Source organism: Cynara cardunculus (assembly GCF_001531365.2).
Source record: "Cynara cardunculus var. scolymus isolate 2C chromosome LG 1, CcrdV1, whole genome shotgun sequence".
Lineage (NCBI taxonomy): Eukaryota > Viridiplantae > Streptophyta > Magnoliopsida > Asterales > Asteraceae > Cynara > Cynara cardunculus.
This window is the reverse complement of record NC_037528.1, coordinates 7,350,541-7,364,272: the sequence shown is the minus strand read 5'-3', so window position 1 is coordinate 7,364,272 and position 13,732 is coordinate 7,350,541. Positions and strand designations below refer to the sequence as shown.

Sequence of the window (13,732 nt, the reverse complement as noted above, 5' to 3'; positions counted from 1 at the left end):
TTTATTAATTTTATAATTATGAAGACTTTGTTTGATCGTTATATCATCAAAACTTAATTTCAATATATTTTATAATCATAATATTTAAGGTATTTATTTAAGTATAAAATTATCATTTTAAAACTCTAAGGGGCCGTTTACCTAAATGCTTACCCGGTAAACGCTTATCTTAAGAGTCAACATTATTATTTATTTTATCGGGTAAGATTGTAGTACATCAAAACGTATCTTATGCAACAATTTTACCTGGTAAGCGCTTACCCAGATAAGAGTCGTCACCCTCACTTACGAGGTAAAACTTTCCATTCTTATCATCGCTCTTACCGGGTAAGATTTTTGCCCTTTGCCATGTTCAGTTGGTAAGAAAAATTGTCCAGTAAGTACTCACCGGATAAGCGTTTAGTAAACCGCCCCTAAATCTCCTTAACAATTGTTTCACAATAAAATATTTAGTTCTAACTATAGAAACCAATAATTTTTAGCCTAATTAAAATGAAAAATAAACAATATTTGGCTTGACAAACAATGAAGAGATCAAGTTATTATTTAAATAAAACATTTGCTAGACTTGATGTATATTATTTTAATGGTGAATAAATGGGGAGGCCAAAATAAAATTTCAATTATTTTATAATTAAATTTTCAATCTATTGTAGGATGGAGATGTAAAGGCACAGGGGCCATGGCCCTCCTATGCCCCTTAAGCCATCCGCCCCTGATTGGGGCTGATAATCTTACTCGGTAAATACGTTGATAAAAACAAAAAGTCTTATCTGATAAATGAATGTGTTGACTTTTATCCGAGTAAATTATTGTATATGATACCGTTTTTTAATGTACTACAGATACCCAATAAAATAAATTGTAATGTTGATTCTTATCGATAACCAATTTTCGAATAAGCATTTGGGTAACGGTCACGTTGTATATAATAATGGTATTTTCTTTTGGATAAAGTAGAATAATTATGGTATTCCCCTGATAAAAAAAGGAAAAAAGGTGGAAAAATTTAGGTTTTTACGTTAAATCTAGTTTAACGGCGGTTGAATGTTGGTTACAAAATGCTTATCGATGATGACATCAGCATTGACCAGCCGCCATGTCCAAACAAAATCCGATTGACCATCTTTATTAACTTCACCAGGTGTGCCCCAACTCTATAACGACCCGTTCATGCACCGTCTTTCTCTATATATACTTCCAAAATATTAACCAAAAAGAAAATTTTATACACAGCAACAATAATTCCCTGATCCTAAAAATCCAACATGGATCCTTCCTTTTCACCGGAAACCTCCTTTAGTTCGCCGGAATACTCCTCCCCAGATTTCTTTCCTAATTATCCATCCACCAATCACCACTTCCTCCCTTTCAACGAAAATGACTCCGAAGAGATGCTTCTTTTTGGGATCATCGCCGACACAGTTGCCCACCACCACCACCAACCATCGACCCCAACCAACCACATTAAAGAAGATGAGATTTTAGAGAAAGACTGCAGCTACAGAGGCGTACGGAGGCGACCGTGGGGGAAGTACGCGGCGGAGATACGTGACTCAACACGAAACGGAGTTAGGGTTTGGCTAGGAACATTTGATACGGCGGAGGAGGCAGCCCTGGCGTACGATCAGGCGGCGTATGCCGTCAGAGGTTCGGCGGCGGTGCTTAATTTCTCGGAAGATGTAGTGTATGAGTCTTTAAGGAAGATGGATTACAAGTACGAGGAAGGGAGTTCGCCGGTTTTGGCATTAAAGAAAAAGCACACCTTGAAGAGGAAATCGACGATGAAGAAGAAGAAGAAGCAGAAGATAGAGAAGGAGGCTAAGGTGGGAAACGTTGTCGTCTTGGTGGATCTGGGTAGGGAGTACCTGGAAGAATTATTAGGATTATCTGAGAGCTGTAGCAGTAGTAGTCATAGCTGGTGATGATAAATTAATACCTTCAATTAAGCTTTCTCCTTTCTCTCACACATCACCTGAAACACATACTTCCACTTTTGGAAAGCCATTCGAATTTAATTTTAAAGTAAACCCCCAAAGGGAAGTTCTGTGAATATTATATTAATTAACCATAAAAAATATATTACAAAAAAAAATGATATTTAAATTAAATGCTAAGCTGTTGTGATACATTTATGGTTGAAACTGTAAGATAAGTCTTCAGGTATCATTATGATGCTTACTGTATGAACACATAATTATTGTTGACAAATGTATGTAGTTTGAAGTGTCGTTTTTTCCTACTTTTATAAATTAGCGATTTATGATGCTATTTAATGTTTCATCAATAGAAACTCATTATTTTTGTTAATAGTTTTCTCTACTCTACGTGTTCTTAATTAACATGAAGGGCACTTCTTCAAACACATTCAATCTCAATCAGCCGATCAGGCGTTGGTTGGCGAAATACAAATATCTTGCAGATCGGTCTTATAACCTAATTAAGTTTCCATGGATATATAGGTTATAGTTGAAAGGAATTAGTGATGAAAAAATTAAGTACATAAAATCGAATTAATTAGTTTGGATACATATTGCTAATTAAGCTGTCTGCCTCCTCCAACCTGCAGCTGGTAAGTCTAGTTTTAAGTATTAGTTATCATGCAGCTGCCAACATAGATTTGGTTTTTACTTTTTAGCAATAATCACATTTTCAAACTCAAAAGCAGTTGATCTTGCTTCAAAGTTAAGAAATTAGGTCAAGCAAGATTTTGCATGCTTCAGAATTGGATTGAACTAGAATTGAAAATTGAGAACAAATATGAAACCAAATTTCAAATATATATATATATATATATATATATATAAAGCTGTTTGGTTTGAAATCAAACTTTGAAGTAGTTTGCCATTAGGTATTGCAACACTATGAACATTCATAATTGTCTGTCGATTTACTCATATGCAATGCGTCTCTTATTTGCTCAACAAATTAATGAAGGTGAAGATCCACAGCTGTATTTTGATATTTGCTCTTAATTAAGCATAGTGTAACACCTCAAAGATAATCCTGATGCATACACTAGAACAAAATTGAGTTTATAGGACACCCCAAATCTCTAAGTGTCCCAATATACCGTTTCATAGGACTTAATTTATAGGACCAAAATATAAAACGTCCTATGTAAAAGTGTTGTAATAAGTTTATACGACGTTTTTGGGCGTCTTAACAAGTTTTTTAGGACATTTTTAATACAAAGTGTCGCATTAGCAACTTTATATGACACTTTTGAGAAATTGTCCTATAAACTCAATTTTTTATAGGACACTTGTTTTTATAGGACATTTTTTCAAATAGTGTCTTATAAAGTTGATAATAAGACGTTTTATATTAAAAGTGTCCTAAAAACCTATTACGACATCAAAAAACGTCATATAAACTTAATACAACACCATTAGATATGACACTTTATTTTTTTGGTCCTATAAACTAAGTCCTATAAAAAGGTCTATTAGGACGAATAAGGTTTTAAATGCAACTCATTGCATTTGTACAACCAATACAACCTAATAAATTGAAATATTTATGAAAATAATAAGAATTCATTTACTATAATTTAAATATTTATGGATGATGAATAAGGTTTATTAATTATGATCAATACTTTATATTAGAAAAAACAATCAAAACTTCTATGAAATTACATATTCATCAAATTAAATGGATGATTGAGATTGAGTTGTATTGGTTGTACAGATGTAACGGATTGTATAATAACTCACCTCTCTCTCTACAATTTACGAGAATGCGAGAACAACCTATTAAGCTCAAATTTTTTTGATCAATAATTTAAATTATATTAAATACAAATAAATCAATAAGGACAATAACGTAATTAGGTATTTTTTATAATTTTTATTTTATTTTAATTAATTAGAATTACCTCATCTTTTTTGTTTGTGATTGATCACGTTCAACTGAACGTGTATCACTTTCTCCTATCATTTTCTTCCCATCATATCTGAAAGTTCATAATATCAATTCAAAGTGTTAGCTGTGATAATCATCCAACTTTTCTTAATCAACTGTGAAAACAATCCCTCAACACCCAATCGCTACTGTATTATGTTTATCCATTTCCTATGATAAATGTATGATATGGTAACAATTTATCGATTTTTCCTTACGATAATCACACTGTGATAAATCTGTGATAGCAATGTGATTATCAATCAAATTCTGCATATCGATTCAAAGTGTTAACTGTGATAATCATGTGATATTCAGGCCCGTTTCTGACATTTTATAGTCCCTGGGCGAACGTAAAAACAGGGCCCATTGCAAGAAACAAGGCAACGACTTTTGTCGTCGCAAAAAAATTCATTTATAATCAGAAAGAGTATATAAGAACGACCTGCTATAACTTGTAGCAGAAACATGTCATCTCTAAAAAGTGCATCATTAGAGTTTACTTTTCTTATAGTGACCCTCGGTAAGTACGAAAAAAAAATTCAATAATTTTTTTCATTAGTTTCAAATTGAGTACAAGAAATGCTAATAATTTAATGAGGAAAGAAATCTTAATAACAAGAAATATGTGTTCTTTTGATACAAAAAGAGAATTCGTATGAATGAAGTAATCATGAGGGTTAATGAGAGATCAATAATAGATAACATTATCAAGATTTTCTATACAAATAGACAAATGAGGATCAATAAAAATATGAAAGAAAAGATAATCCATTGAGATCCAATAAAAATAAATAATGAGTTAATTAAACATATAATATGCAAGTTCAACAAATAATTATTTGAGCATTTAAATAGAATCTTGTGTTGTGGTGGAATCCCAATGAAAGATACATATGTCAAACAATTGATGAAAATATCTAAATTCTATTTTTCTTCTTTTTGTGTTCAACTAAAATAAGATGTTAAGAGTAAAGGTTCATGGAACATGACATATATAAGAGACATTACTATATACATCTAGTAGAAAAAAATTATTCATTAATTACAAAACCATGAAACACGACATAAGTTATAAGAACAATAGATTGATTGTCAAACAATAGTAAAATACTTTATGTAGAAGCAAAAATAAATAACAATAGTCAACAAAAACAATTAGAACAAGATAACAAAATATCATTAGTCAATAGACGCATAAATTGATAAAAATATCCAACAAAAATATATAGCAATAACAAGCATATGATCTTAAAATTGAATTGTTGAAGCACAAAAACAGTCAAACATATAAAGATAACAATAGCCAATATCAATGGACCTTATTGGAGACAAAAAAAAATTAGAGAGACAATAAACAATAGCATATAATGAATGACCAATTAATTTCTTTTATTTTATTCTTCAATGTAATTAGTTAAAATATTTGTGTGCCCTTATTATCTACTATTTTTTTGCCTTTTATTATATGCTACAATTTTTTGGGTTCTTTTTAATTTATTAAATTCTTTAAGACTACTATTGTATTTTAAGGGAAAAGTATGGGCCCCTTGATATTTTTCGGCCCTGGGCGTGCGCCCGTGTCGCCTTCCCTCAGGGACGGCCCTGGTGATACTCAACCAACTTTTCTTAATTGATCTGTCAACTACGAAAACAATCCCTCAACACCTAACCGCTACTGTATTATGATTATCCCTTCCTTGTGATAAATGTGTGATAGGGTAACTATTTATCAATTTTTCCTTACAATAATCACATTGTGATAAATCTGTGATAGCCAAACAGGGTAACAATTTCTTGAATATACCCTAAGAAGGTGATACCCACAACTGTGATAATCTTGTGATAAAGAAGGAAAATGAGCGTATATTACTGATTCAGAGTCTAATTTCTCGATTTCTCCTTACAATTATTACACTGCGATAAATCCGTGATGCCGAAACAGAATAACGACTTCTTGATTTTCCCCTAATCGTGTGATACACACACTGTGATAATCGTATGATATAGAAGGAGTCATTGATATATGTTGTGTATGTGATACGTAACACATACCTCTTAAAAATCATCTTCCTCTACGCCTCCAAAGTCGACTGATTTCTTTCTCCCTAAAACCATCGACCCTATTACGTAATGTAATTTGATCATATGTCATTTTATTTTATATTCATATTTTCAAGTTTACCCCTCCACGTCTTTCTTATTTTTGAAAAAAATTAATATTTATTTAATTTTTAGTCCCGATGAAAGTTCAAATCATTTCAGAATTCTCAACAAGTTTCTAGCATTAGATTCATCCCATTCGCTAAAGAAAATAGTATGATTAGCGTATTGAGGGCGTGAAACGGAAACCGCATTATCATCTGAGCCAATCGATATCATATGGAAAAAAAATGTTTCCTTGTTGCCTCTCGTAATTAAAACAATGTTCAGACCCTCTGCAACGAATAAGAAATAAGAAGGATGAAAGAGGGTCACTTTGTCTTACACCACGACCTAAATCAAATTTCTTTTTAGGGGATCCGTTAACCAAAATAGAAACCGAACGTTGTCCTTAAACACCCTACCATCCATTGACACGATTTATTAATTACCGAAGCCCATTTGTTTCATCACATTAATTATGAGAACCCAACTTATACTATCAAAAGCCTTCTCAAACTCAACCTTCAAAGCCAGACCTTCCTTTTTAGACTTTTATCTACATTTGTAGTTTAAATGTAGTCACAACTCTTGTAGTTTACGTAGTGATATTTTCACTTAAAGATTTAGGGCCCGTTTACCTAATCACTTACCCGGTAAGTACTTATCCGTGAAATTCAACATTGTCGCTTACTTACCGGGCAAGATTTTAGACCACAAAAACAACATCGTATGCAACAATTTACTCGGTAAGCACTAACCGTGGTAAGAGTTGTCACTCTTACTTACCGGGTAAAAATTTCGGTTACTTTTTTTGCTCTTATCGGGTAAGATTTTTGGTTTTTACCATATTAATCTGGTAAAGTAACGTAATTTGGTAAGTGTTTGCCCGAGTAAGCGTTCGGTAAACGGCCCTTAACCCAACATAAGCTTTTATGATAAATTGAAACAAACCCTAATAATTTACAACATCTAACTAATTATTAATTATAGCAGTCAACAAGGATTACCATAAAGAAATGCTTTAATAGAACACAGAACATGTTACCATATACTGTTTGCTGAAAAGAATTTAATTGTTTTTTTTTATTGCAAGTTAATTAAACCTTTGATCAAAGGTGATATCAGCGTTAGTCTTCTGACCAGCCGCCATGTCCAAACAAAATGGTTTGACCCTCGTGCATTTGCTCCATGATGTGATGACCAGTTCATGCACCGCCTCTTCTATAAATACCCACCCCTCATCACCAATACAATATCTTAATAAATCCAATTTCAAAACCTTATAACAGCTTATAAACAAAGCCATATACATATACATATACATATACATATACATATACATATATATACAATCACTCTTTCACATCAAAAGTCCAACATGATCAATTCTATGTTTTACCATTACTCCTCGCCGGACTTCTCTTCCAACTCGCCGGAGTACTCCTCCTCTAGTTCCCAACCTAACTATCCGCCCACCGATCACCACTACCTTCCCTTTAACGAAAATGATTCACAAGAGATGCTTCTCTTAGGAGTCATTGCCGACGCCCAGCCACCGCACACGACGAACCACCCTGAAGAAGAAGAAGAGTGTTTCAAGCCGGAGAAGGAGTGTAGTTACAGAGGCGTGAGGAGGCGACCATGGGGGAAGTATGCAGCGGAGATACGTGACTCGACGCGAAACGGGGTTAGAGTATGGCTGGGAACATTTGACACGGCGGAGGAGGCGGCTCTGGCATATGACCAGGCGGCGTTTTCCGTCCGGGGTTCTGCGGCTGTCCTTAACTTCTCGGAGGAGTTGGTGTATGCATCTTTAAGGAAGATGGATTACAAGTACGAGGAAGGGAGTTCACCGGTTTTGGCACTAAAGAAGAAGCACACCATGAAGAGGAAATCAACGATGATGAAGAAGAAGAAGAAGAAAGAGGAGGCTAAGGTGAAAAACGTCGTCGTGTTGGAGGACCTGGGTAGAGAGTATCTGGAAGAGTTATTAGGGTTATCTGAGAGCGGTAGCGGTAGCGGTAGCGGTAGCAGTAGCAGTTTTCGTTACTGAAGATAGTAAAAGCATGCAAGTTGTCATACAACTTTTCTTCTCTCACACACACATACACCTTAAGCACATATTTCTATTATTGGAAAATGGAAACAGAAAAGAAAAGGAGGGGGGAATAGGAAGGTTTTAATTGTAAATTTCCTATAGAAATAAAATTTAACCAAGCATTTGAATGTTTACAAGGAAAAAAATAGATATATGTGTATATATCTTTTTTTTTAATAATTTATAATTATATATTTACAGTGTTAAATTCTGTTGACAATAAAAGTTATTGTGAGAACTGTAAGAATAAATATTTACTCTAAGATCAATCTTAATTGAATATCAATATTAATAAGGTGCACTGAGATGCAACGAATCAATTCATTTCTAAGGCGTAATTCTTGGATGAGAATTAAATTAAAAGTGATCAAGAGTTTAGATCTCTTCTTACACTTTTTTCCATAACTTTGTTTCTCACACTATCTTCTGTGTACAATAGTCAGTAGTTGTAATATTCATAAATATTAATTTGTTGCAAAACAAATGTTTATTTTTAATGTCTATGTTCAGTTCTATCATAAATAAGATAACATTGTTATTTAGTTAATTTATAAAATTAATAGTTAAATATTTATAAAGTAACGTTAGTTTTGTTGTGTTTATATTTTTAACTAAAGTTTCACAATAATGTTAGGTTTAATCTTATTTATTTATTTACTTGAAGAATTTGTTATATTTGTATATATAAAAAATGCGATAATTAAACTTCACACCCTTTTTTACTGTTGTTTAGGTTTGAACTTCTGACCTTATGATATCAAATACTCAAATATTGATGGATTAAAGGCTTTTTATACCAAACTAAAATTTCTGCAATAAATTAATTTTATAGTTTAAAATATTATGCAATTGTAACCATACAAATTATTAACAAACTTCTCCAAGATATTTGTCACCGGACAACGATTGGTGTCTTTTAATAATTTAAATGTGTTGTGTATTAAATTATTAAATTAGTTTGACTGTTGAAACATTAAACTAAAATTTATTATATTTTATAAATTAACTTAAATATAATATAATATAATATTACATTAACAAATATTATAACCTAAATATTAATCTTTACAATTAAATAAATTAAAATCACGTAATTATCAAATTTAAAAAGCTATTTTGTAATTAAGAATTGTCTAACATTAAATTAAAATAAATGAAACATCAAAATTTGGTACTATATTATTCATAGATGCCAAAATGATATAACCATGATTTTAGAGTAAACTGATGTAAAATTTTGAGATTTAGGGACCGTTTATCAAACACTTACCCGGTAAGCGTTTACTGGTAAAATTTAACAACAAAACGACATAGTATGCAACAATTTACCCAGTAAGAACTTACCATGGTAAGTGTCGTCGCCCTCACTTACTGGGTAAGACTCTCGGTCTTTGTCTCCATTTTACCGGGTAAGATTCTTGTTCCTTACCATATTCATTCGGTAAAGTAATGTAAATAAAGTAAACGTTTACTCGGGTAAATGTTTGGTAAACGGACCTTAGTGTTTGGATCAGACATGTCTCCAATTTATTATTTTAATTACATTTACAATAAGTAATTTAAACGTTACGGTTCTGAAAAATATAATAAGTTGTAATAGTTATTGGATATCCATAATTATTTCGAAAATATAAAGTTTAATTTAAAGTATATTTTATTAAAATGATTTATTATTTATTAATAACTATGAAAAATAATTTTTTTAAATAGAAAAAAAAAATAAAAAAATTGTGAACCACAATAAAATTTTCTAATTTTATATAAAATTTAGGGGTTGTTTTTCAAATACTTGTCGCATAATCGTTTATTGGCAAGAGCCACCATTTTCATGTGTTCCTATCTACAACATTATCGGCCATCAAAATGAATTGTTAGTAACTGTATTTAATTTGATAATTGCTATTACCGGGTAAGTCTTTTCCCTCATTCACCGGGTAAGTTTCTAAGTTCTTGTTATTCCTTTTAACAGGTAAAATTCTTAGTCTTTACAATACTCATATATTAAATATTTTGCATTAATATTTGATAAACAGCCCATCGAAAATAGTACTTTTTTCGTTATAAAATAAGTGTCGACAATAGAAATGACACAGAGTTTTAGACATACATATATATAATTATTACATTTTTTGTTAACAAAATAACCTCATTAACCTTATTTTATTTATCTCTATTCACAACTCTTAAAAAAAAAATACAATAATCAAGGATAAATTTAAGAATTTGGTTAGTTTTGAAAATAAATGCTAATTATAAATAAATAAAAATATAGACACTTATTTTAAAATGAAATGAATGACGTAATTGATAACTTTATTAAAGATATGATATATTATAACTTATATAAGGATAAAGATGATAATAATCGGCTCATTAAATGATGTTTGAACTTCTTTCAGTTACTTATATATTTTATGAACCACACAAATTTAATATCGATCTATAGATATAAGGCCATCCACATCACAGTATTCTTTGCAAAGTAAAATGCTTTTAAAATATCTGATAATATAAAATCTGGTCCAATTTTAAATATAGAACTTGATTTTATATGCTTCTAATTTATTAATTGCTAAATTATTTTATTTACTAATTTTTTTGGCCAAATAAATTTTTGACAGTAATATTTTATCTATTCATTTATATATTTCAATAATTCTCATGGATATATGTGTTGTTAAATTAAAAATTAATGTAATTAAATTATATTAGGTATATTTTTTAAATTTATAATATACATATTATACTATAAACACTTATTATTTTGGTCAACTAACAGAAACTACTTATAAAATTAGACCATAAATCAAATACAAACATTTTAAATATTACAACTACACAAACTACTATTTATCGAAATAATGATAAAGATTTAATTATTATGATTTGTATATTAATTAAAAATGAATGTAGTTCATTAATTATAATTAATATTTTATATTAAAAATAATTGATATATTTATGAGGCCATATATTCTTTAAATGAGATTGGTATGTATAATTTATAATTTTTATATGGTTTATTTTTTGATTGAGAATATAAAACTATTTATAATATATAAAAATTAATTATTAAAGCTGACTTGAGAAAAAATCATGTGGTTCGCCTCTTACGCGTAAAATCAAGGTTACCAAATGGTTGACATACTAAAGTCAAAGGCTAAATAAATGGCAATGATCCTATTTTTTTAACAGAGAAAAGTACGAAAAATTCCGATAATTTTTTTATGTTTTGAGTAACTAAGTTATTAGATTATCTTTTGAATAAATAAATTATTGAACATTCTAACCCTATTAAGTAGGTCCTTGTTACCTAAAGAAATGACTGGTAACCTGCCTAATCGATAAAAATCAATAATAAAGAGGAAAAAACTTAATCCTAAATCAATTAAATGATCAAAACCCTAACATCGTGAAGATTACTTATTTCTTTCTTCAATTCTTATACGATATTATACAATTGCAAACAAGTGACCCAATACCAGAGGATTGAAGACTTCAAGTCACATAATATTAGTTTAATAAAGAGGCATATCTATATATGTTAATTAATAATTCTTCGATATCCATGTGCCCATAGATGAATATTACTTATATTTGTTGGATGAACTAATGAATTGTTGAGAAAGATGAGAATCGAACCTAAGATGAGAGGGATGGTCTCGCCAGAGATGGAGCCGACAGTGTGTGGCAGGCGACGAAGACTGATTAAAAAAGGGACTTGTAGCAGAAGTTTCTCGGCTATGGTTTGCACCTCACGAAGTATACTAAAAAAGATGGAGAGAGGGAGAGAAAGGTTATGCAGAAAAGTAGTATCTTTGTCGATGAGTTTGTATACACTCTTCTTTTCTACTGGTTACCAAAATAGTAACCTAAATGATCGGCCGGAGAAGAGGCAACAAGGATGGAAATGCGATGGGGTCTATTGGTGGGTGACATGGGATATTTTGGTTCTGATAATTTAATTAGTTGATATAGGTTGGTTTTGGTTTGGTCGTTTTGTATTGTTAGTTCTTGTTTGGTTTTAATATGTTGTCGTCTTTCAAAAAAAAAATAGTTGATTTAGGATCAAGTTTTTTTCCTTTATTCTTGATGTCTATGGGCTATGGAGGTTACTCTTTATTTTTTTAGGTAACGAGGATCTATTTAATAGGTTTTAAAATGTGCAAAGATTTATTTGTTAAAAAAAATTGTCCAATGATTTAATTATTCAAAATATAAAAATTAATTGTGGTTTTTCAAAAATTCCTCTTTTTATTATCGCATTAGTTTGAACTCAACAAATTAAGAATTCATGTAAAAAGTTTACAATGGTAATTCTGATAAGAACATTTTTGTGGGTTCAATATATTTTACATCTAAATTTATTAGTCTATTTATAAATAAATATCAAATATATAATTTGAAATATATAAAAAAAAAACTTGCTAATTGTCACTTCACATCAACTTATGAAGTTTTTATTATTGAATAGATATGTGTGTATAACTATATACATATATATACTATATTATAAAGCATTTGACAAAAACTCCTAGAAACCATTTTTTATGCGTAAAGTACAGTTTATCAATGCATATTATTTAAAATTCGAAATTACAAGTAGATAGTGCGTAAGTACAACTTTTTAAAACTCTATATCTGAATTCGTGTAACTAACTGCAGAGAAACATAATCAAATACATAATAAACATCTCATTTTAAATATAAAAAATTTAAAATACAATTAGGATAATCATTGAGTTATAACAGAATACTTGATTATTATCTTTATAAAATGTTATATTGTTAAACCAAAAATAAATTATTTTATTATTAAACTTAAACTAAATTATAATTAAAGAAATTACATAAAAATGAGAACTTTTAAATAATTGATTTCATATTAACATTGATATATATATATATGTTTTCAATTTTTTATGAATTTTTCAAATTTATATTTTATTCAAAAATAAAATCATTATTGCTTCCCTAAAAACACATAAAATCGTATTGTAATATCGACAGAGACAAAAAATAAAATAAAACGTTAAAATCGAGATGTATCTATCTCGCTTCATTGCACGAGTACCCTTATAGTATATATATATAATTTGCAAGAAAAATTAGAAATTCTTGTATAAGATTCTAGTGTAATAGCATAAATTGATGCATGTCTTACGTAGTGTATTATGACAAAATTTGTGTCAAGGCATCCGTCTAAAAGATGCAACGATTATATTTAGTATAAGCTATTAAATAATTCATTTAATACTTTAGGTTTGGTGTTATTAAGTAGGTCGTATTTTATCTTACCTCGGGATAATTAGGGATTCTCATATAAATCAATTTCTAACAAAATATATGTGATGTTAATATCTAAATGTATAAGCAACAAGTGCACGTAACGAAAATTTATTTCTACCTATTAAATTCACATCTCTTAATTTATAATGAATGACAAACAATTTCTTAAATATTTATTTACTAAAAAATTGTGCATCACTGACTAAAATTACGGACATACGTCGTTGATGTATGGATTCCCAAGGAGACATCGATCGATACTTCATAAAGTCAAATAATTGGGACGGGTAATGG

At 30.0% G+C, this 13,732-nt stretch overlaps 1 protein-coding gene across 1 annotated transcript; it reads left to right on the top strand.

Annotated features, from left to right (window-relative positions):
- Window positions 1-1,268: 1,268 nt before the first annotated feature.
- Window positions 1,269-8,186, top strand: LOC112528647. The gene is made up of 2 exons (XM_025139672.1): window positions 1,269-1,921; window positions 7,354-8,186. The coding sequence occupies exons 1-2, from the start codon at window positions 1,269-1,271 to the stop codon at window positions 8,102-8,104; spliced, it is 1,404 nt and encodes a 467-aa protein (XP_024995440.1). The 3' UTR covers window positions 8,105-8,186.
- The last annotated feature ends 5,546 nt before the right edge of the window (window positions 8,187-13,732 follow it).